We start from the raw sequence: 23,035 nt of genomic DNA on the forward strand, positions 1-23,035 counted from the left end.
ACTTATTTTCAACTTCAGCATCATCCATAAAAAAATCTGAAACATCAAGGCTGGGCATGGATGTAGTGGCTTCATTAACAAAGTTTGCTTCAGCATTTTTTCCTTTGTTTTTTATTGAAGCTTGATATAGATCTACCAAATGTTTGGCAGTACGACATGTGCGGCCCCAGTGCCCGTCATGCCACATCTATGGCAAGTATCATTTCCTTTATAGGACGTCTGCCTTGATTTCCAGATGATTGTCCCCAATTTTTATCAGAATGTTTAAAATTATTATTTCTTGGGGAAAATCGGCCTCTTCCACGTCCACGCCCTCGGCCACGGTAATTACCACGTCCTCTCCCACGACCGTTGTAATTACCGCGTCCACCACTATGTATAGCATTTGCTTCTGGTGGATTAGAGCTTTCTATTGCATTTATCTCATGAGTGGCTGAAGACCCCGTAGGTCTAAGATTATGATTTTTCAGCAAAAGATCATTATTTTGTTCAGCCACAAGTAGTACTGAGATTAGCTCAGAGTACTTTTTGAAAGCTCTGAACCTGTATTGTTCTGCCAATATGATATTAGAGGCGTGGAAAGTGGAGAGCGTTTTGTTTATCATTTGCTCTTCTGTGATGGGATGATCACAATATCTTAACAATGATACAATTCTAAACAATGTTGAATTGTAATCACTGACCGTTTTAAAATCCTGGAACCTCAGATTGGTCCAGTCATAATGTGCCTTTGGGAGAAGCACATTTTTGTGATGCCCATATCTTTCATTTAGGCTATCCCATAGTTCTTTTGGATCATCCACAAGTAGATATTCACTTTTTAAACTTTCATGTAAATGATGTCTTAGGAGGACTAAGGCTTTTGCCTTTTCTTGTACAGTCGCAATTTTAACTGATGCGCTGTTGTAGTTGCATCCCCTTGTTGGGTTGTCACATCTTTAATTGTATGTTCCAGTCCTTGGGCCTTTAAATTCATTTGGGCGTCCACCGTCCATTCTAAAAACTTTTGCCCAGATAGATCTAGTATGTTAAATTGTCTTTTCACTAGATCTCCCATTCTTTTGACTACAAATAGGTAAATATTTGAAATTAGTAATGATGATAAATCACATATATATATTATCTCCCCCTGATTTATATCATTATTATTATAGATAAATAATACAAACAAAAAAAACTAAAATAGCGTACAATAATAATGAAGCAAAAAAACAAGAAAATACCAAAAATAGAAACAAAATACAACAAGTGAATAAAAAAAAACTTCCTAAAATGCACTTAAAGACAAAAAAAATTGATATTCATGTGCATTTTTCGCCATTCTTCCGGGGGAAATTTTTTTTTTTGTCTCCTATTTATGTATTAGGAGATATATCATTAATGCCATGAGGAGGAAAAAGAAACCGGCTATAAGAAATAAGTAGAGTTTTATTTTCCTAAAATCCTCTTCAAAAGAGGAAGATGAGGGTGGAGGACGGTTGTCGTCGGCGTTAAACATGGTGGCCGGAAGGTTGAGGAAGAAGGAAAAAAATTTGTGGGTTTAGAGAAAAAAAATCGGAAGAAGATAAGGGATATGTGGTGAAAATGGGGATGGTAATCCGCTTTTATAGAGGGTTATCCCTAACTGTGCAGTTCATATACAGTTAAAAAATATACAACGCAATAAAATTCTAATATTGACAAATATATATTAGAGCATGCTAGTAAATTGGTAATATAATATATGTAACTATAAATGCAAAAAAAAGTAGAAGATTAGAGACAATAATATATAATAATGTTCTGAATGCTTGTTCCCTGCATACATACGACATTATTGCACATATAAGACATAATAATGCTATCATTCACTAGGCCGTCCATATAGGGGCAATAAAAAAAATTAACCTGTCCATATAGGCGGTTTAAGAGCAGATAAAATAAAATAACGTAAATAAAATGTCCTTGCCCTCCATGAAGGTGGCGTTAAAATTTTTGTTTTCTGCGTTAGTAGTATGGTGACGTTTACTACTAGTTTCTTCCTGTTCATCTCTATCTCTTTTATTACTGGGCGGAGGTTGATTTTCAGCTGGTTGTATAGGAGGGTTATTATTGGTGTTGGGAACAGGGGTTTGTGGGTTTTCTCTGGTATGAGTATTTGTACCGTTGTTACGGTTACTGGGTCGGGGCTGTATTACAGTTCCCCTCGCTGGGTTGGTAGTGAATGGCACATTGTTTCGCTCTATCCAAAAATAAATACCCGAGACAGAGACATTGTGTAAAACAATGTTAATCCCGTTACTTTGTTGGTCCATGTTCGGGTAGTAAAAGGTTGGGCTTGGAAAAAAATTTAAACTTAAAAACAAAATGGATGTAAAAATTTTAAAGATACCTTAAAAAAAATTTCCGGTAGAACACTCGTGCTGATAACGTGTTGTGAGAAATAAGAGAGAAGTTATGCAAATATATCAGAGAGTATTGTATTGCATTGATGTTAAAACTGATTTCTTACACTGGTATATATAGGCAAAGTTTCTACTGTGCACAATTGCAAAATTTTCAACACGGAGAATTTACCTGACATGCATTAAATGCACGCAGGAAAAATAGACTTCGCACAATATGTGAACAGTGGACTTCACACATGTGAACAGTGGAATTGCTCATTCCACTGTTTCTCAACACTAGCTAGTTTTTCGGCCGCCATAATAGTTTTACCAATAGGTGTAAGCAGAAAGGCAAGAAATTGAAGGATTTTAAGAAAGGAAAAAAAAGTATAGCAAGCTAAAGACATGCATTTCATATATTCACACTATCGTACTTGATAGGAAGAATTATTTCCATAATGTGTAAAATAAACTATTTCATATATTTTTGTTCATCTTCAGATTTTACAAATAGCAGATTAACCTAATTTCCAAGTTGTCTCCATTTTAAAAATTTAAAAATTGATAGGAAAGGCTTGGAGGGAAATACAATAAAATACATTAGTAGGTAGCAATTTTATTACTTATGCGATCTATTCATGCCCCTGCTTAAACCACTCTATCCATACAAAGATCTGCCTCTGCCACGCCCACTGCTTCAGTGAATTCCACTACTACAGGTTCCAATACTCCCTTCATCTCTCAAAAGATTTCTCATTTCTAATATTAGCACCATGTGATCAAGGATAGGTTTGGTTTGAATAAGTACAAAATCAGTTGATGTATTATATAAGTATGATTTTACAAACATATGGAGTAGATAATATGTCTGAAGATGATAGGCATATTTACTTTTTTAACTATAAAGATCAAACATTAACTTTTTTTTATTAATATACTTTGGAAAAAATTATAATAATATCATTAACGGATATAATATTGAAAGAAAAAAATATATTGGTTGTACAATCTAAATTATTATGTTTAAAATAAGTTATTGGTCATACTAAATATTAAAAAGTGCACCTTAAAATTCAATATAGTGGTTATTTTATAAGAGAATGTAGGATATGTCGTAGGACATCCCATTTTCTTAAACATGTTTATGTTGTGTTAATTCTGTGAATTTTAATGAGTTGATCTTGATCTAGGAGATTTGGGTTTATGCGGCATTCATCGAGGGAGTTCGTCAGTAGTCGATGGGTGCGGCAAAAGAGCCGCTGGGCGCAGCAAGATCAGTGGCGTTGAAGATGGATGGCATCTGAAGCCGTTGGGCGCGGAGCAATCAATAGCGTGGGTGTGACGATCGAGCCGCTGGGCGCGGAAATTGTCGAGCCTAGCACACGCAGCAGCTCGGGGCTCGTTAAAAGCCCTACTTTGTGATTCTTTTGGCCTCCTTTGCTCATGTACTATTAACCTACTATATATGTTTCATGTATGGGTTATTTTAATAATCATCAAAACACAAGAGGTGGAGAGAACTTTGAAAGATTCATAGAAGAGCGTATTCTAGTGAATTCCTTGCCTATTGTATTCGTTGTTCCGCTTGACCATAGTGAAAGAGCCTATATATCCCTTCTATGAGAACGTAGCTATCAAATTGATAGTGAACCTCGTCAAAATCTTATGTATTCTTTCTCCGTTTTTCGCATTTTATTATTTGTTTATTCGCTTATGTTGCCATATGTTCTTTAAAAAGAAATTCAAAGAGATAACAACTATTTCAATTTCTTACAGAAAAGATGCACCTAAGAAACTATTAGTTGAATCAGGAGAATCCCAGGAGTATCATCAAGGACCTTGGGATTTCGCGTCTAGTAGACATTTGGATCTACTAGGTGATGTACGACATTCTCTCTATGAAGATCGTCAGGGTTTTGTAGCTCAACAGATATCTTCTCATATCCAACCTCACCCGCCATCGCTCAAGATAAACTTCATTCGGATTGGACGCATAGTATTTAGTGTTTTCTTTAAAAAGTATGATCGAGTTCATGTCGTTCTTATTAGTGATAGTTATTTCCGTTTGATTGTATTAGCATTAGGTTGTACTTCAATTTTCAATTAATGCAAATTATCTCGATGTCAAAAAAATAAAATAAGAAACTATTACTATGTAAAGACATGTTAAACCTCTCAAGTATCTACTAGAAGATTAACTGTCTATTTATCGACACATAGATCTATATAATAGTGACCATATCAAAATTATCATAATTCACACACATCCCCAAATTAATTAATTTCTCAATCAATATGATCGTTACAATAATTCTCTCTCGTGAACTAAATTCAATTAGGCATTATGAATACCTATTTGTCATCATGTGGAAAGAGTAAAAGGAGAAAAAGATTCTCCAAGAAAAACAATGAATTAGTGAAAAGGCAAAAGCCAAAGGCATAATAATCTTCAGAATCTAAACCTCTCTTTCTTATCCTGACACTTTTTGGACACCAACTTGAATTTCTTATCTTACGGTAAATTGTCACCATTGTAATCACCAAAACAACTTAAACGGCTAATCCCACGTCCTTTTAATTTTTTTTTATAGCAACATGCACATAAAAAGGGAAATTTACAATCAAAGAAACTGTTAAACTTTTTAGTAGTAAAATAATATACTATTTCTTCCGTATCAAAATATAGTTCTTGATTCTATCTTTTACGGGAATTAAGGTAGATAAAATTTAAGAGGAATAATAAAGATTTTTTTGTTTACTTAAATAATTGTTGTATGGGATTAAATGATTTTAGTAGAGAGAATGGAGAATAATTGGTGAAAGAGCATTAAATGTAACTATTGGGTTGAATAATCAACAAGTTGTCTTGCAAGAGACCGTCTACTTTTAAATTAAAATTAGGCAATGATAAGCCTAATATTAAAAAGAGTTTAGCCCATTAGTGGCTAGGTCAATTTCTTTTAGTGACTAGTTTAATCAATTTAGTGACTAGGTATATTTTTATATTAAAATTAGCCCGTGTCTTTAATTTTTGAATCGAAGCCAAAAACTAATTTAAAGAATCAAATAAATGATGATGACATGATTTTCTAAGCAAATTACGAAAAAATGTGAAACTAAATTTAGGGATCAAAAACTATATTTTAGGATATCCAAAATGTATGAATTATATTTTGGGACAAAAGAAGTATAATGGTAAATTAAAATTGTTGAGTGATTGAAGTTTAAAACTAAAGAGATCCAATATTTTCTATTCTTTCTAGGAGGGTGTGACGGGCAGTCGGGCATAGATTCGCACAATTAATGCTTTACTTGACGTTGGTGAGATCAATGTAAAGGGTCCTTGATTAATTAGCATATTAGAAAGTCAGAATAATCTAGTAGTCCTAAAATTTAGAATCTTTTTCCTAGATAATAATGCTCTTAAGAAACTTATTTCCTATTTACCGTACTTTAAAACTCAATTAATTTCCAAACTTACATGACAGTCATTTTACCACTTACAAAATAAATGATTTTTTTACTGTTAAAAAACGTGTCTTTACCACTAGGCACTATGTATTTATTACTTCTTCCGTCTCAAAATATAGTTTCTATTTTTATTCCGAGTGTCTTAAAATATAGTTCTCGTTTCTATATTTAGTTTCACATTTTTCCGTAATTTTTTTAGAAAAATCGTGTCCCCATCATTTATTTGCTTCTTGAATTTTTTTTTTTTGCTTTTTTATTCAACCCAAGTGTTACAATTAATGCTTTTTCACCAATTATTCTCCATTTTCTCTCCTAAAATCATCTTTTCCCATACAACACTTATTTAAATAAATAAAAAAAATCTTTATTATCCCTCTTGAATTCTAATTACCTTAATTCTCGTAAAAAAATAGAGTTGAAAACTATATTTTGGGACGGAGGGAGTAACAAATAATGATGTATGCATAAAAGAAATTAACAATTAATAGTAAATGAGTGTTCTTAGTAAAAAATATATATAATGATGATATAAAATATCTTTTTAGCTACCCGTTCCTTAATAGGTTGTGCAATAATTTCCTTTGGAGAGAAGAGGGGAAAAAGAAAATTCACTTATTAGTAGGTCAAGCTCATACCTTCCTGCCTAAGTCAATGGGGGGATTAGGGATAAGAAGCCATATTGACCTAAATCATGCCTTGTTAGCAAAGCTGAGTTGGAAAATGATTCATGGACCTTAAAATTTAGCTAAGGAGTGCATCTTTTCAAAATACAAGAATGAAAGATTTTCAATTGCTTTTAAGAAAGGTTCACAAATTTGGAAGAATATAAGAATTGGCTCTTCTCTGCTGAATCAATGTAGGAAGTGGAAATTGGGTAATGGCTATTCTATTGACTTTTGGGATGATGATTGGTTGGGCATAGGTTCTATAAGGAGTCTTGTCCATGACCCTCTTCGCCCTAGTGAAGTGAACTTAAAGGTGGGCGACCTTATTATTGAGAATGCTTGGAACCTAGAGAACCTCTCCTTAGAACTTCCGGACTGCATTATGCAAAGAATTCATGCCTTGCCTATAGCATTTCATCGTACCGATACCTCTTTCTTCTCTGCTGCAGAAAATGACAAGTTTTAGTTGTCCAAAATGTATAATGAGATGGTTAGAGATCGTAGTTCAAAAACTGGGAGCGAGTGTCTGCAGAAAATGACAAGTTTTAGTTGTCCAAAATGTATAATGAGATGGTTAGAGATCGTAGTTCAAAAACTGGGAGCGAGTGTCTGTGGAAGCTTGAGATCCCTCCCAAAATCCGTCTATTCCTATGGCTTCTACGGTGGGATCGTATTCCTCAATCTTATCTTTTACATCAACGCAATACCACTCCTTCCCCTATATGTCCTTCTTGTCCCACTTGTGTTGAATCCTCGCTCGCTTCATGTTATTCGGGATTTGCATTGCTTCGGCAATTTGGTGTCTGTTATCCCCTCCCCAAGATTTTTGGATGTGTAGCAATACTAAAGAATGGTTGCGTTTTTGTGTTAGTAGACATCATCAAAGCAATGGGTTGAATTGGTCCCTTCTTTTTCCTTTGGTATGCTTTGAGATTTGGAAAGCAAGAAATCGTTCCTTTTTGATAAAAAGTCGCATATGCCAGCCCAAGTCACCCTAAACTTGGCCATTAACATGGCCAAGGAGTTCAGGGCCGCTCAGTCTTTCCCTATTGCAAACCCGTCGGTCATGTATACTTCTTGGGGACCTTCTCCACCTCCATTTGTCCATATTCATGTGGACGCTTCCTTTATGAGCATTGATTCCAAGGTAAGTATAGCAGGAGGCCAGGAGTTATTAGAGACTCTTTAGGAGGTTGGCTTCTTGGGTTTTTTCATTATCCTATGCTCTTAACCCATATCATGCAGAATTGTTGGCTATAAAACAGAGATTCAAGATGGCAAGATCAAAGCATTTCACACATGTTGCTCTAGTTTCCGATTGAAAAAAAGTTGTAGACATCATAAAAACGGTAACTCTATGCAAATTGACTTCTATAGTGACCTGATTATGGATTGCAGGGAGTTGCGGCACTACTTCCAGGAAACCAACCTTACCTTCGTTAGACGGGAAGACAACCAGTTGGCGGATATGTTAGCTCATGAGTGTATGAGCGGGTTTGATACCCTTTATGTAATTAGGCAGTTTCCCACCACTCTAATTATTGTCAAAAGTTACTCTCTATGGATTGTAATAGGCATTTTGCCATAACTCTATGATCTTTATGTTATTGTTGTTTCACCAAAAAAAAAAAAAAAACTACCCGTTCCTCCACTTTTTCGTTGCAATATCTTAACACTATTGATAGTGAAATAGTTAAGGTTGTTGGATTCAATGTATGTTTTCAATAAATCGATTTTTTTCAAAAAATTGTTACTAGTAAATATTAGATATTGATGTTCAAAGTTGTGTATCAACAAGTGTGAAATTCAAATGTTGCAACTAAAAAAAGAAGCGGCATAGATATACCTAGTAGTAGTAGTAGTAGTACATGAGAGCATGAACATGATCAAAAAGACTTGTCATCGATCACTCTGCCTCGTCAACTTTGTCACTCCTTTCTCTCCTCATGCATAGTTGGTACTGGGATTATTGATCCGATGCATTCATAACTTATTATAGTGATTTATGTTTTATTTTTTGTGAAACGGATGCAATAAATGTATAGATGTACCTCTATATAATCTATTAATTAAATATGTTTTTCATGTTATTTTTTATTTATTTTTGTTAACTTAATTATTCGGGTGAGGAGTTGACAACTCTTCTCATCTCCCCTTGACAAAGTCGATTCTAAGAAATAACGTTAAAGGTATAGGCGAATAAGCAGAGGGTAGATGAGGGTGTGCAAGGAGCCCAACAGTACAAGACCCTCCAAAAATCTAAGGTCCCCAAAATGTATTGTTCTAAAAAAATGTACTTCATATTTGAGGAAATCACTCTTGTTTTCCCTTCTTAATAATTTTTTTTAGTGATCAATCCTTAAATAATCAACTTTTCATCTTTAATATTCCGACCTTCCATCTTTATTTTTATAAGTTAGGAAACCTAATTTTTATATTAAAACAGGACCCTAAAATCTTCAAGATAGCTCTGCGAATAAGGTATTATTGATAGGTTTGATACTTTGATAGTTGTGTATTTGTGTTTTTAAGAAGAAATCAAAAGAACTGAGACATTAGGCGAGAGGTGGTGACTAGTGAGGAAGAGGACAAGGCGTAGAACGTGGGTGTTGCTGTCAGTGGCTTAGAAAGTACCCTAATCGCCCACACAACACAATGCCGAGGGTAGAAAGTGGACATTTTCATGCATGCATTTTTGTTGCTTTCATTTCATTTATTATTCGGTAATTCCCTTGCGCTTCTTCTAGACTACTTGTTCCTTTGTGATTAATAAGGCTCATTTTTTGTTAGCGTTTCACCCACCCAGTCCCTATTTATTTAAGGTCAATCTAATCATCTATAACTCTATAAGTATGTAGTACGTACGATCCACCGTCCACACAAATAATTCAATAAGTGTTCTACCAATTCATTTCAGCTTAATAATAGCAATACGAATATGTACAACTTTTTCGTCGAGTTTCGTTATATGTGTAGAGTTACTATTTTATACTCCACTCGTCTTATAATATAATGCTCATATTTCTTTTTTAATGTTCCAAAATATTGTGTCTATTTTCTTATTTATTAATTTATTTTGATTAAATTATTCTTCATTTATGCACAAACTTTCGAAAATACCCATATCTTTCTTTCAAATATGTGCCTCTATCTCTATTGTTTTACACCATTTCAAGAAACATTTATTATTTTTTGATTTTATTTTAAAGGAAAAAAGAAAATAAAAACTAGTTCTAAGATAAAAGTAACAAAAAGCACTTCTGTAATTATTTTTTTGGGAAATCATATTACTCTTTTCATTTTCCTTAATTGCCACGAAAGATGAGAAGTAAGCATTATATTATATTAAGCGATGGAGGGAGTACTTTTTTTTAGAAATTTGACAGTTTGGATTATTAATGTAAGTCATTTAATTAAACCTCATATAACTATAATTGAATTAACGTAATAATTTACTAGGTTATCTGTTTCAAAATATAAGGCACGCACGATGTTTGAGGTCGGACTTTGACTGTTAATTACTCTCAATCTATATTGATTAAAAAAATAAAAAAATAATGTTATTATAGTATTTTTCAAGATAGATCCAATGGTATAATTTTTATAAATTTTGTTTACCATATTATGAGAGATATTTTTTTATCAAATTAAATTTTCGTAAAACATGAATGTCTTATATTTTAAAATGGGGGAGTGTTGTTGTCTATCTTTCGGTGTCATTAAATATGCACCTCGAAAGAAGGGTTTTTGGTTATTTTTTTTTACATTCACCTTTAGATATAAATGTATTTACTTAATGGATGTCTTCCCACCTTGGAGTTCATTAAAATATACTCCCTCCGTCCCATAATATAAGTCCTGTTTCCTTATAAGGTGTCCCAAAATATAAGTCTTATTTCTATTTTCAATCAATAATTATTCCCAAAATACCCTCATGAATATAGTTTAATTCCCAAAATGTCATCATAATTTCAGCTTCCAATGCACCATTATTAATGACAAAATGGAATCTTTTACCCCATTGAACTCCTCTACACATTAAACCATGCAACATTAAATGACAGTTTTTATTTTTTGTTAAAAAGAAAAAACAATGTAAGTGTTTTTCAATAAAAATAATTTTTTTTATTCAAATAAAACAAGATTCCATTTAACCTTAATTCCCGCGTAAAAACAGAATCAGGACTTATATTATGGGACGGAGGGGGTAATAGATTTTCATTTGTATGAATCATTATACTTTTATCATAAACTTTTATGATAGAATTTTAGGCCCATGCGGAATTTGTAATGGACTCAAAAATATATAATTTATTGAATAAATAAAAAATTGTACAACAAATATTTGTGAGGGCTCATATCTCACTTATCTCTTTGGTACAACCCTTGTTTCTATCCTTCAAAATATTTTGGTAGGAGTTATGTTGATTAACTCACCTCACAACTCAGGCTCATATAACATATTTATAGTTGTTGTATTCTAGTTTCTAGATTTCACTACATTTGTCTAATATTACATATGTTTGATTTTTACAAAATATTTCTATATATATCATCACTTGAATTTTCACTTAATGCAAGACATTTCTAGACTACATAGTAGTACACTATATTTTTCATTACACGTACATTTAGATTTTTTAAATTGATCTTTAATATTTTATTATAGACTATATTTTTTAAATTGATCTTTAATATTTTATTATAGACTATATTTTCTCCCTTGATCTATTTAGACGAATAAAACTTGAAACTTTCTGTAACAAATCTTTTAATAACTCTTTTTGACTTATTGTTATCTTATTCTTAAAGTTACTTTTTTCTTTTCAAAGCATAGCTATCCTTGCTCTTATGTAACTTTAGAGAACTTTTTTCTCTTCGGATACTCACAAGTCTTCCTCCCTCTTTTCTCAATCTATTTTAATTTTGTGTGTCAAGATGCTCCTAAGTCAAGCTTCTTGAGCAAGTTAAATACTTTAATTATGATGGTCCACCTCAAATTTTTTGGTTATCTGCTAGATTTATTATTTGTAATTATGTTGCTAGCCGTTTTTTCAACTTGGGTTGCTTTCTTCTCATTTTACGTAATGCAATTGCTCTTTGAAACCATCATCTCTTATGTTCAACTTGAGTATCCTTGAAGATTAAATGTGATTATTTGGTAGTGAAAAATTGATGTTTTGTACTTTTTTTGACATTGATGTTCTTGTACTTGATATTACTTCATTAGACACGACGATCATCAAACTAATTATGGAGCAAACCAGACAACTTTTACTAGCTAATACCCGAGCAATGCTCGATTTTCTTAGTAACAAACAAACAAAAATCACGTAATTTTATTGATTCATATCTTAAGATTTTTAATTTGTTTATCTTTTTCTTACTTGTGTAGTTGTGTATCTATAGTCGGCAAGGACAAATATAGTATTCATTATGAAAAGAATTTCTTGTACTCCATAAAAAATCAAAATGATGACTTGATGTACTCCTACATGAAACATCTCGTGAATGTATGATTGAAGATCAAGTAGAACTGTAGAAGTCCAAATATTCATACTATATCTTACAAGAAAACACAATCCTGTCATTAGCATTTAGCAAAAATAGTACGAGAAAATATGTGTAAAAGCTGCAAAGTCCATGTTTACATTACATGGGGTATGTAAATGGGCCCCTTATATCTTTGCCTTAGATTTTTCAGGCTTTTGGATCTTTGGATACCTCCAAAAGCCCACATTGCTTGGTGTAGTGTATAAGTGGTCCAATACGTTACAACTTTCAATGCAGCCTCTTCTGGAACTTTTTGTTCTCCCAGCCTCTAGAGTTCTGACCTTAAAACCCTACGGCCTACACTACAGAACTACAGTACAGAGTGCTTTGCTTTGTGTTGTGTCGTTTCCTTTCTCATCAATCAACTCCAAAGATAGAGTAGGATATTTAGGGATGTAATCATGTAAATTAGTTTCATTCTCTACATAAATTTCTGGTGTGGGAAGATGATTTATAGAATTTCTTATAATGTATTCTCTTAATCTTAACTAATTTGAATAAAACGTATATACTTCGTTTAACCCGCCAATCCTAATTGCATCTTATTTTTACACTTTATTAGCCGTCCTAATATCTTGAAATTTTTTTAAGGCAAAGATGCTACACTTTCATTTTTCTTTCTATATATTTCTTAGTTCTATCTTAATTTGCATGCTTTGAAATGATTGCAATATACTCCCTCCGTCCCAATTTATTTGCTACATTTGCTTTATCACAAAGACCAAGGAGGGAGTGGGAACCATTGCCATAACAAGAATTAACAAAAAAGTAAATAGGTAAATTGTGGAACATATGTACTATATAGGGATGGGCAAGGGTAGGGTCTGGGTCGGGTCCAGTAGGACCCTAGACCCGGACCTTAATTTTTTTTTTGCATACCCAGATCCGGACCCGGACACTAAGGTCTGAAAAAATTGGACCCTGACCCAGACCCTTAGCTAGGGTCTGGAGGGTCTGGAGGGTCCAGGCCTAAATTCTTTATTTTGCTAAAATTTCAGCATTATTAATATCAATAATCATCTGAAATTCGCATGAAACAAACACAAAAAATCGCATGAAACAAACATAAGAATTCGCATGGAACAAACACAAACATATAAATTCTAAAAAACGAAACAAACACAAACACAAACTTATAAACTGAAAAAAAAAAAACGAAACAAACACAATTCACAAACATATAAATTGAAAAAAAACGAAACAAAAATACAAACATACAAATTTAAAAAAACGAAACAAACACAACTTACATAAGAGTTCAGAATGGATGTTTTGGTGTTATAGTTAGGTTTTAGTCTTTTAGAAAATCAGATTATTTTTTTTTTTTAAAAAAAGAAGTTAAAATGTATATATTAAATAAGTTTAGGGTCTAAAGGTCGGGTCTTGGTCCAAAATTTTAAGACCCGGACCCTAAAAAATTTACTTGGACCCGGACTCGGACCCTTAGGGTATGAAAAAGTTGGACCCAGACCCTTAAATTAGGATCGGGTCCAACAGGGTCCAGGTAGGGTCCTGGACCCATGCCCATCCCTAGTACTATATATGGTAATATTTACAAAAACAAGGAGGGAGTGATGGCAAATTTATAAATAAAATGTGGGACCTATGTACTATATATGGAAATATTTGCAAATGTAGCAAATAAATTGAGACACACCTAAATGGCAAAATGTAGCAAATAAATTGGAACGGAGGGAGTATGTTTTGGACTAAAGGTCTTGCTCTCTAAGTCTCTCTATCTCCCTGTCAAATATCTAGTTGTACTTGTTCTAATTCTCTTATCTCGCTTATCACTATATGAACTCCTTTGAAAATAAATTGCATTCTTAGTTCTTACGTTGTACTTCTTCCATTTCTTTACAATCGTAACAATTTCAGTTCATCACTATTTACAAATCATATATAAAAGCAAATGTTGCTGATTTTTTTGAAAAAAAATTTAAGAGAGATCTAATAGATATCATACGATTAGGGGAATTTATGCTAGAAGAATAATGTCAATTTTTTTTTTTTTTTTAAAAAAAACTCACTTGAAATAACCCAGGGATGTATAACATGCATGCATGAGACACATGAGAACACCTTCAGATAAATTTTCGTGGCCTATTACTTTTCTTTTACGTTTGTGACAATAAGATGTACCAGTACCAACGATGCAAATGAAAGGATTTTTGCTAGCATTCATTATGATCCAAATAAGAGGTTTTTGTTCCTTCAGCTCGCATTCCTTTATAATCTTAATCAAATATCGAACTTGTCATTAGCATGATCCTATGCTGAGCTTTGTTAACGTAAAATTGCCACAATAAGAGATTTAAACCCATCGGGAATGATATTGACCAAAGTTCTTCAGTCTTATTTCTTACAGTTGTACCATAACCAAAATTGGAAAACAAAAGCATGTCCTCAAATGCAGTAACAAGGTGCCGGAACAATAAAAACACATATGGCCATTTTCGAACATGCAGAAAAATACGATCAAAATCCTCCGAGAGTGAAAAAAGAATAAATCTACTATGTTGGAAGCTTATTTCTTCCCTAGCAACCAAAATATGACTCCTCAAAGCCACTTGATTGAAACAATCAACCATGGCAGTCAAAATAACATCGGGCGAATAATTATTTTTCCAAGGGGTTCGTCCCATATTCAATACATGGAAAAGAACGCCAGTCTCTAGTTAATAACATCAAGAACCAGCTTACGAGACTTGACGACAGACCACTTCAAACGACGGTAGTATGCTGCTTGAAGTAATGCCAGTGACAGTACAAATATCCACTTGAATCCCATCTGCATACAAAAGCTCAAGATTAAATAAGTTGCGGTCAGCAGACAAATCGTCAACCAAAACAGCTTGGAACATTACATACCAGTTTCCTCTCTTCCATCTCTGGCTCTGCAGCCCATGTTAAGAATGACACAACATCTTTGCCCATCTGCACCATCAGCAGCAAGATTTAAGTACACTTCATTAAAAAGTTAGCCAACATGCTGCAAGGTCACATATTCACTCGTACAAAGCAAATAAACTTCTAGGGTGAAAAAAAAACCTACCTGAGCTTCTGTTGCAGGAACACCATCCTCATATTCAAGAGCTCCATCATTGAGCATCTTAGGCATTGCAATTGCACCCCCAGGGAAGTATGGATTGTAATGCAACCCTTCTCGGATCTACAACACCCGGAGCAAGCTCAATAGCCGATGATGAGAAAAAATAATTAGAGCACAAATGAATAACATGATGATGAAAACCCATAAACCTGCCTAAAGTGAGAGCCTCAAGAGGATTGGAGCAATCATATATGAGGTTAGGCCAGTATGATAACAAAACCCCAAAGGAGCTGTTTAGAGGAGAAAGAGAGATAATCAAAGCTCCACCACCATTAACGGAAACAGTGACAATTTTAGTTTTTGGGTACCAAGCTGTTATACTGACAATCAAGAGTGAAATTTTAAACCTATTAAAACCATGTTACTCCACAATTGTAGAGCTTCTTGCAACTTCTTCACAACCTTTTTCGGAAACAACTTCTACCAATTAGGCATATATCTGGACCTAAAGTGGGATCCCAGATTCTCACTACTAGTTATTGTTGTACGTGATACAGAGCAAAAGGGTAGAAAAAACCTTAGGTGATATGTATTGGGAATGCAGTCAGAAAACTACCTTTTAGAGCATATAAGCGAGTAAAAGCCTATAAAGTTCAGTAAGTAGTCATGCAAAGTGTAGCAAAGCCTTCACCATTCGTGCAAGGGATTTTTTAATTTGCAGTCTTTACTCCAAGAAAAGCAAGAAGTGAGAAAACAAATTGGTCTCTGGTGACTTAAATTTTTTGGCTTCTGAGATCTTTCATATTCTAACACCCAATCCTTCTACACGTTACACTCTCTTATCATCCAGATTAACACTAATCTACTTTCCAATTAGATTGACAATTCACAGGTTAACCATCTGAATCATACTCTCTTGCTAACCTTCAACTCCCAACTACCCATCCACAATAAACTTTTTTCCTATAGAACTGAGAAAGATAAACCCTAAATAGAATAAAAAATTCAGCAGCAGTTCGATGTTCATTTATCTTCCTTTTTTTTTTTGGGGGGGGGGGGGGGGGGGGAGGGGGGAGAAGTGGTCATACAAGACGCAGGAGAAGAAATATACTTTTCAAACTTCAGAGAACACTGCCAAGATTGGTGACATATGGGTTGGGAAGACAGTATGCAGATCAATGTACTGGTGCTAATATGGCCTGTATTGACCCAGAATGAGATGACCTCGAGTAAGAGTCCATCACTCATAAGAAGTTAAATTCCCTCAGAAATCTTCCTTCTTCCCAAAAGAAAGGTTGTTGAAAACCTCAGAAAGTCTACCCATGAATTGGAAAGCCTCAAGCTTATTAGTCTAAGCATCAAATTTTGGTAGGTAAAAAGATCAAAATACTTCAATCAGCCAGTGGGCTGATCATTGCCAATGGCGCTGCTGGTGGATGAAGAGTTATTACAAGTCTTTCTCTATCGCTCTTTATCTCACCCTCTAGACTCATCCAACGTCTAACCCTATCATGATTCTCTACCTAGCCTGTAGACTCACCTCAACATCACTGCGAAACGTTTGCGGAGGTTTTAACAGGAAAAGCAAAAACTCTAGATAGATGAAACCAAGCTTTGTGGTTGATAACGTGTTCCCAATTCCATATCTCAACCATTAGCCAAGTGAGTCTGCAAATAATTTTTTTTGTTTTCTTTCAGAATATACCATGTTATTCCTAATACAGCTCATGTAACCCATGAGGAAGAATTGGATTCTGCACTAACAAAATCTGTAGTTAATGTTCAGCTAAGTTCCAAACAGTTACTGCATCTCGATTCAGCAGACAGAAAAAAAAATTGAATAATATTACACACCGAAACTCCAGCAGGTGGATCACGGTAACCAGTTAGCAGAGCAAATACATAGTTCTGACCATTGTGTCGAGCCTGCAAGAAAAAGCAAATGGTAAAGCATTGGCCACTAACCAAGCAAAAATTTCAAATGATCAAGAGAAATCTGATGCAAATTAACGTACCTTGGTAATAAGACTTAGATCAGGAGGATAGGCTCCACCATTAGCAAACCTAGCGGCTTGTTCATTAGGATACGGCTGAGGAAATCGGTCACTGAGTTTACCAGGACGAGTAAACATCTCACCCTCATCATTAGGTCCATCGACCACCTCAATCTCAGCGGCCATAGCTTTTGTCTCCTCCTCGGTGTATGCTACGCCCACCAGATCACGGTATGAAATCAGAGACATAGAGTGGCATGAGGCACAGACCTGCTGGTAAACCTGGTGTCCACGACGAATCCTAAGCACAAACAATACTGTTAATCTACCACAACAACAAAAAATCTTTATAAAAAGGAACAAAATGATTCTGTAAAAGTGACAGGAACTCACGAAGCATGATCATATGAGCTGAGAATGCCACTGTGAGGCCAAGGGTAGTTCGGGCATTCTAGGCCATGTTCAGCCTCATCTGCAGATGCTACGGTGGCAAAACTCAAAAGCCCTGTAGCCCCTGCTCCAAGGAGAGCAAATGCTCTCAAGACTTTTGCACCAGAAGATCCAGCACCTTCTTGATCTTTTGAGACCACAGATGATAAAGCTGGAATTGCCTGCAAAACCATAGAAAACAACAATAATAGTTCAACAGTTGGCATTACCATTCAAAGTAGCCGGCACCTAACCAAATGCTGTAGAGAAAGCAGTATATCCGTTACAAGCTTATTGCACTCAATAGATGGTAACACCCAAGAAAAAATCCTGCATGCTACCCCTATACTTTTGACAGTTACATCTCGTGAACCAAAAACTTCACAAATTTCATATATTACCCTTCTAATTTTGAAATATCCCACAATCCATACCATACGCCTGCCGCCAAGGTTTCAGTTAGTTTTTACCGCTAGGGGCTTGTGAGGCATGGTTACAAATAATTTAAATTTAAGGAAATCCATCCCCACCACCAATCCACACATAATGGTGGAAAAACAAGGATTGATAGAATAAAAAAGAATTTCTCAAGCAAATGCTCGCTATTCTTCCAGTGACATTCGTGCCGAAACTGTGGCATCGCTGAAAAACCCAACAACACTGAAACAACCGCCCTCCTTCCTAAAGCCCTGCCTGCACCGTTAATGTAATATCTTCTCTGTCTATATACTCCTCACTTACAAATCCTCAATCTAGTTTAAGTCTTTTGTTTTTCGTTGTTGTTTTCTTTTCTAGCTTTGTTTAAGGTCTTTTGTTTTGGTTTGTTCCAGTTCGTGTAGCTGGCTTTGGGTCTCTGTGCCCCCTTTTCTCACCAAAAAGAAATATCTTCAATCTACCCCGATACCTTCAACCACCTCTAAAAGTAGTCTCATCTAATGGAAGAGTTGTCACTGTTAATATCACATCCCTGGCAAAAAACATGCGACCTTTTACTTGCCAAAACAGTAGCTTCTTACATCACCTTGGGATGGTGGCACGTGACAGTGGTGGAGCCAAGGGTCTGGCACAGATGGTAAAAGTAATGGACATATGGTTTGTTCGAGAGCACAAGTTTGGGGTTCTTTGTAAAAATGAGTAATTTAAGCTTCTTCCATTAAAGTAGCAACTGCTACGTCATAAAAGTTTATTAGGTAAGCATAACACTAAGACAACCAAATTCATTTAGATTGGTAAGGGTAAGGAAACTACGGGCAGATACACCGCTGCCAATACAACACCCGCAATAACAGCAGTCATCCTTACTCCACCTACCACAACTGTCAAAGATACAATTCTAGTGCCTTCTACAAGATAAAGCAAAGTAAAAGGAACCACTAGCAGCAACGTCTAGCAAAGCAGACAGCAGCGCATCACATTAAGATCTAGACAGTAGATAGTTATAAAAAGTTAAAAACTCACTTGAGAGACACAATATGAAAGATTATTCTTTTAAGATAGAGAAACACCATATCAGCATTCAGCAATACCCAACAATTACTACTAAGCCAAAAGCTTCGCCAAGGCATAAACACCATGAAGCTGTAGGAGACTAGTACTTAGTGAAAAATGTAGGAGACTAGTACGCTCATAAAGCTGTAGAAGACTAGTACGAAGTGAAGGATGTAAATACTAGATGAAACAAGATTCCGGAGGTTTCAGCAATCAATGCATATAACGAAGGAAGGTCCAGAGCAGTTAACAAAGTGTCAAACAGAAGAAAAATAAATTAATGATAAAGATGTGCTGGCACAAGGTGTATCATGTTGGCAGTTCGGCACTCACTACTAGACATACCAAGGATAATTCTAGATATATAGCTAATCTCAAGCTGTCTTACACGAAAAATATAAATGGAGGTGTAAAGTGAAAACTTACGGGAACAAAACAATATGATAATTGATAACTACTATAACTAGAATCATGTTCAACAAACAACAAGAGATGTGAGTTGTGACCACTACCTTATAAAGAATGTGGCAACAATAACCACTTTGAGCTTCTAGTAGGGCCATTCGCCATACCACTTATATGACATTATGTCATAATCACTACAAAGGGTCACGACTATACTGTGCTATAATAATTTCACAATCATGGGAACAAGAAACCTCAAGAAAGTTGGAAACTGTAAAATTCTTGAGCTTGAAATATCAAAACAAACTCAAAACTGATTACGATCACATTGGAGTATGAACCCATATGTTACTCTGGAAACTCAGGAGTTACACTATGAGCTAGAGTTCCAAATCCTGCTCTACTCATTCTGTAATTAAACGAGAAACACCCAATTTCTAATAAACCAAATTCTTATTATGTTAAACATATATAATCTGATAAAGCCAACATGGCCACAACAGAATATGGAATGTGTCCATACATCAACAACTACTACAACAACAACAACGAGCACACAATTTCCATAAGTTATTCATCGGAACAATTTAAGCATTAACGCACACATTGCTCTATGCTCATTACTCATAGTTCATGTTTCCACAACAACTCGAAAACGATAGGCCGGCCACAAGAAGACTGATTCTTTTGATTACAAATCAACAATAGTAAATCTAATCACATTAATCCAATCTAACTAATACAAAGAAAAACACCATACAGGTAGCTCAATTTGACGAGAAATCGAATTAAAATAAACACAACATAACATAACATTAAATTTGAGTAACCATAAACAAAACAAAAGAAATAGAATTAATTACATTAGAATGAGACTGAAAATTCCTCTTTAGAATCTGCTGAAGTAATCTACCTCCAGCCATTTCGCAGCTGACCTCCTACAAATCAAAATCAATCCGCAAAAAAATACACGATCAAAATCACATATCATATAATATATAAAATTAAACTTCGACAAATCAATTTTAAATCGGATTATCCAGATCGAGATTTTCCAGATCGGATATCAAAAGTTGCGCAAAAAACAAAAAAAAAAAAAAAAGAGGAGAGAGAAAATATTACTTGGTGTTTAGGAGAGAGAAAATAAAAAGGAGAAGTCGCCGGATAAACAGAGGGGTGGAGCCCACGGCGGAGGAAGGAAGAATGGAGGTGAGAGAAATGTGTGTGCGAAAATGGATTGGTTTTGAGTGATTTTGATTATTTTTAGGGTTCACTGTTAAATAATCTACAATTTTGGAGGAGAGGAAGTTTGAGAGGGGAATTGATAAAAGATGGGATGTAAATGATGGTGGTGTGGGATTCGAACCCAGGGTGATGATTTGGAAGGTGAGATTATAGATTAGAGATTAGAGAGTAGAGAGCGTCGTCGAGTAATTTAGTGATTAGGAGGTCCTCTACGTGGCACGGGCTTTGTCGATAATTATGATGATATTTTCCATATGGAGCTATTATTATTGTTAGTAGAGTGGGCATGGGCTGGGTTGGGTTGGGCCTGTTCACGGGCTTGAGTAAATGATGGGCCGGGCCCAGGCCCATGAGTGACGGGCCGAGCTTGAAATTTTAAAAATTTGTCCATGGGCGTGTGGACCGAGCTTGTGCTTCTCGCGGGACGGCCCATGTTTTATGTTGTATTTTTGTATCTTTGACAGTTTTAGGGTAAAAAACAAAGGAAATGAGCGCTCGGCCGGCAGGCCGGCCCACGCGGGCTCGTGCCGGTGCGGACCGAAAATAAAATTTCTTGATCGTGACAGTTCCACGGCCCACGTAGCGGTCAACGGGTCGGGCCTGGCCTCGACCGGGCTCGGGCCGGGCGGGGCCCAAATCGTGCCGGCCCGGCCCATGCCCACCTCTAAGTAGAAGGCACGAGTAAATGATAAGTGATTTAAGTTTTTTCATGGATGATTATGATAATATTTTAATTGGTAGAATAGATATTCATTGTCCATTAGTGATTTATCATTTCTTTGATTGGTGAAATTTATGTAACACTAAGCCCTTATTAAAAAAAATCTAAATATCCTTTCTATTTTTTCTTGGGCAATATTGAAACAACGAAAAAATAACGCCACAAGCTTGATGCTTATATCATGGATGGCATAAACTTTGATATCACATACTTCATGGCTACGTTCTAGATACTTATGACAAGCATATTGACGACCTTTTTACACTTTGTAGGAGTTGTGATGGCTTTGATAACTTTAATGGGGTATGTTTGCATAAATACTAATTGGTATATCTATAGTTTTGCTTCTTTCATGCCTTGGAGAATAGTTATAAGCTCTTATTGCATGTGGGTGCTTACAAACACTCTAGTTGTTCATCTGATTTCACATATCATTCTCATATCGTTGTCTCCTAATTTTTGTTGCCGTTCTTATTCTGTTTTTAGGATACATACACTAGTTACGTTGGGATTTTTTCTCTTGAATTGTGTTGGGATTTCACAATCACCATTAGTATTCTATCAAGTTATGTTAGGATTCCGTATGTCCATAGGTGTCTTATGTAACATTCCATCGGTCTTTTCTTTAATTGGTAGATTTATCTTTTCTATGTTGTTGAAAGCTACACTCCATCTTCTTTTGTATTTATTTTGTCTTTCATCTGATTTGGCTCAGATCACTGGTTATTACATCCATGAAAATCATGTCATTTATGTAATACTAGATGTTACATATAAAAAATAAAAATATAAAACACCTTGCTAACATGTCTCCTATCTTGTTTAAACAAATTATTTCAAAAAAAAATTGAATATGTTGTTGGCATCCAAATCTACCCCAGTTGAACTGTGTATACCTCGACTTGAGACCCTCAAAATACTTTCAAATGTCTAAACGTCATGCAAGAGATGCTTCTTGGCCTCCTTTCTTCTCTTGGTTTATAATTACTTTATAACCAGTGCAATGAACGTGAGACTAACAATTCATCAACAAATAAATGAAATGAAGTATAATCTTTGGGTTGCACGCTTGCACCCACTTATCGTGGTACTGTTGGCTGCACTCAAGTCATGTGTGCTAGGTGTTGTTGAGGCTAATTTTGCCTACTTTAATTGGTGAAACTTATGCGACTCTAGGCCCCTATCAACAGATCTTAAGTCTTTTTTTTCTATTTAACTTGGGCAATATTGAAATTAAAGATTAGAGATTAGAGAGTGTTCGACAATAATGATTAGGAGGTCCTCTGCGTGGCATGGGTTGCATTGCTAATCATGATGATATTTTTCATATGGAGCTATTATTATTACTAGTAGAAGGCACTACAACTTTTAAAAAAAGTTACAAGTTTTTTTTCATGAATGATTATGTATTTATGTTAATACTTTAATTGGTGGAACTTATGTGACTCTAAGCTTCTATCACAAAAAATTCTAAGCCTCTTTTTAATTTTTTCTTGGGCAATATTGAAACAAAGAAAAAAAAACACAAGGCTACACAAGGTTAGATGCCTATATATCATGGCCTAACTTCGATACCACACATACTTCATGGCTATGTTGATGTTCTAGATACTTATGACATCCGTATGAACAACTTTTTTACACTT

At 35.0% G+C, this 23,035-nt stretch overlaps 1 protein-coding gene across 1 annotated transcript; it reads right to left on the minus strand.

Annotated features, from left to right (window-relative positions):
- Positions 1–14,372: 14,372 nt before the first annotated feature.
- LOC104894222 (cytochrome c1-2, heme protein, mitochondrial) lies at positions 14,373–20,760 on the minus strand. The gene is made up of 8 exons (XM_010680409.4): positions 20,546–20,760; positions 20,287–20,361; positions 17,495–17,712; positions 17,123–17,402; positions 16,962–17,033; positions 15,111–15,227; positions 14,927–14,992; positions 14,373–14,846 (listed from the first exon to the last, which is right to left on the minus strand). Exons 2-8 carry the CDS (start codon positions 20,344–20,346, stop codon positions 14,730–14,732), a joined length of 930 nt encoding a protein of 309 aa, XP_010678711.2. The 5' UTR covers positions 20,347–20,361; positions 20,546–20,760; the 3' UTR covers positions 14,373–14,729.
- Positions 20,761–23,035: the final 2,275 nt, after the last annotated feature.

This window comes from Beta vulgaris, chromosome 5, assembly GCF_026745355.1.
Source record: "Beta vulgaris subsp. vulgaris cultivar EL10 chromosome 5, EL10.2, whole genome shotgun sequence".
Lineage (NCBI taxonomy): Eukaryota > Viridiplantae > Streptophyta > Magnoliopsida > Caryophyllales > Amaranthaceae > Beta > Beta vulgaris.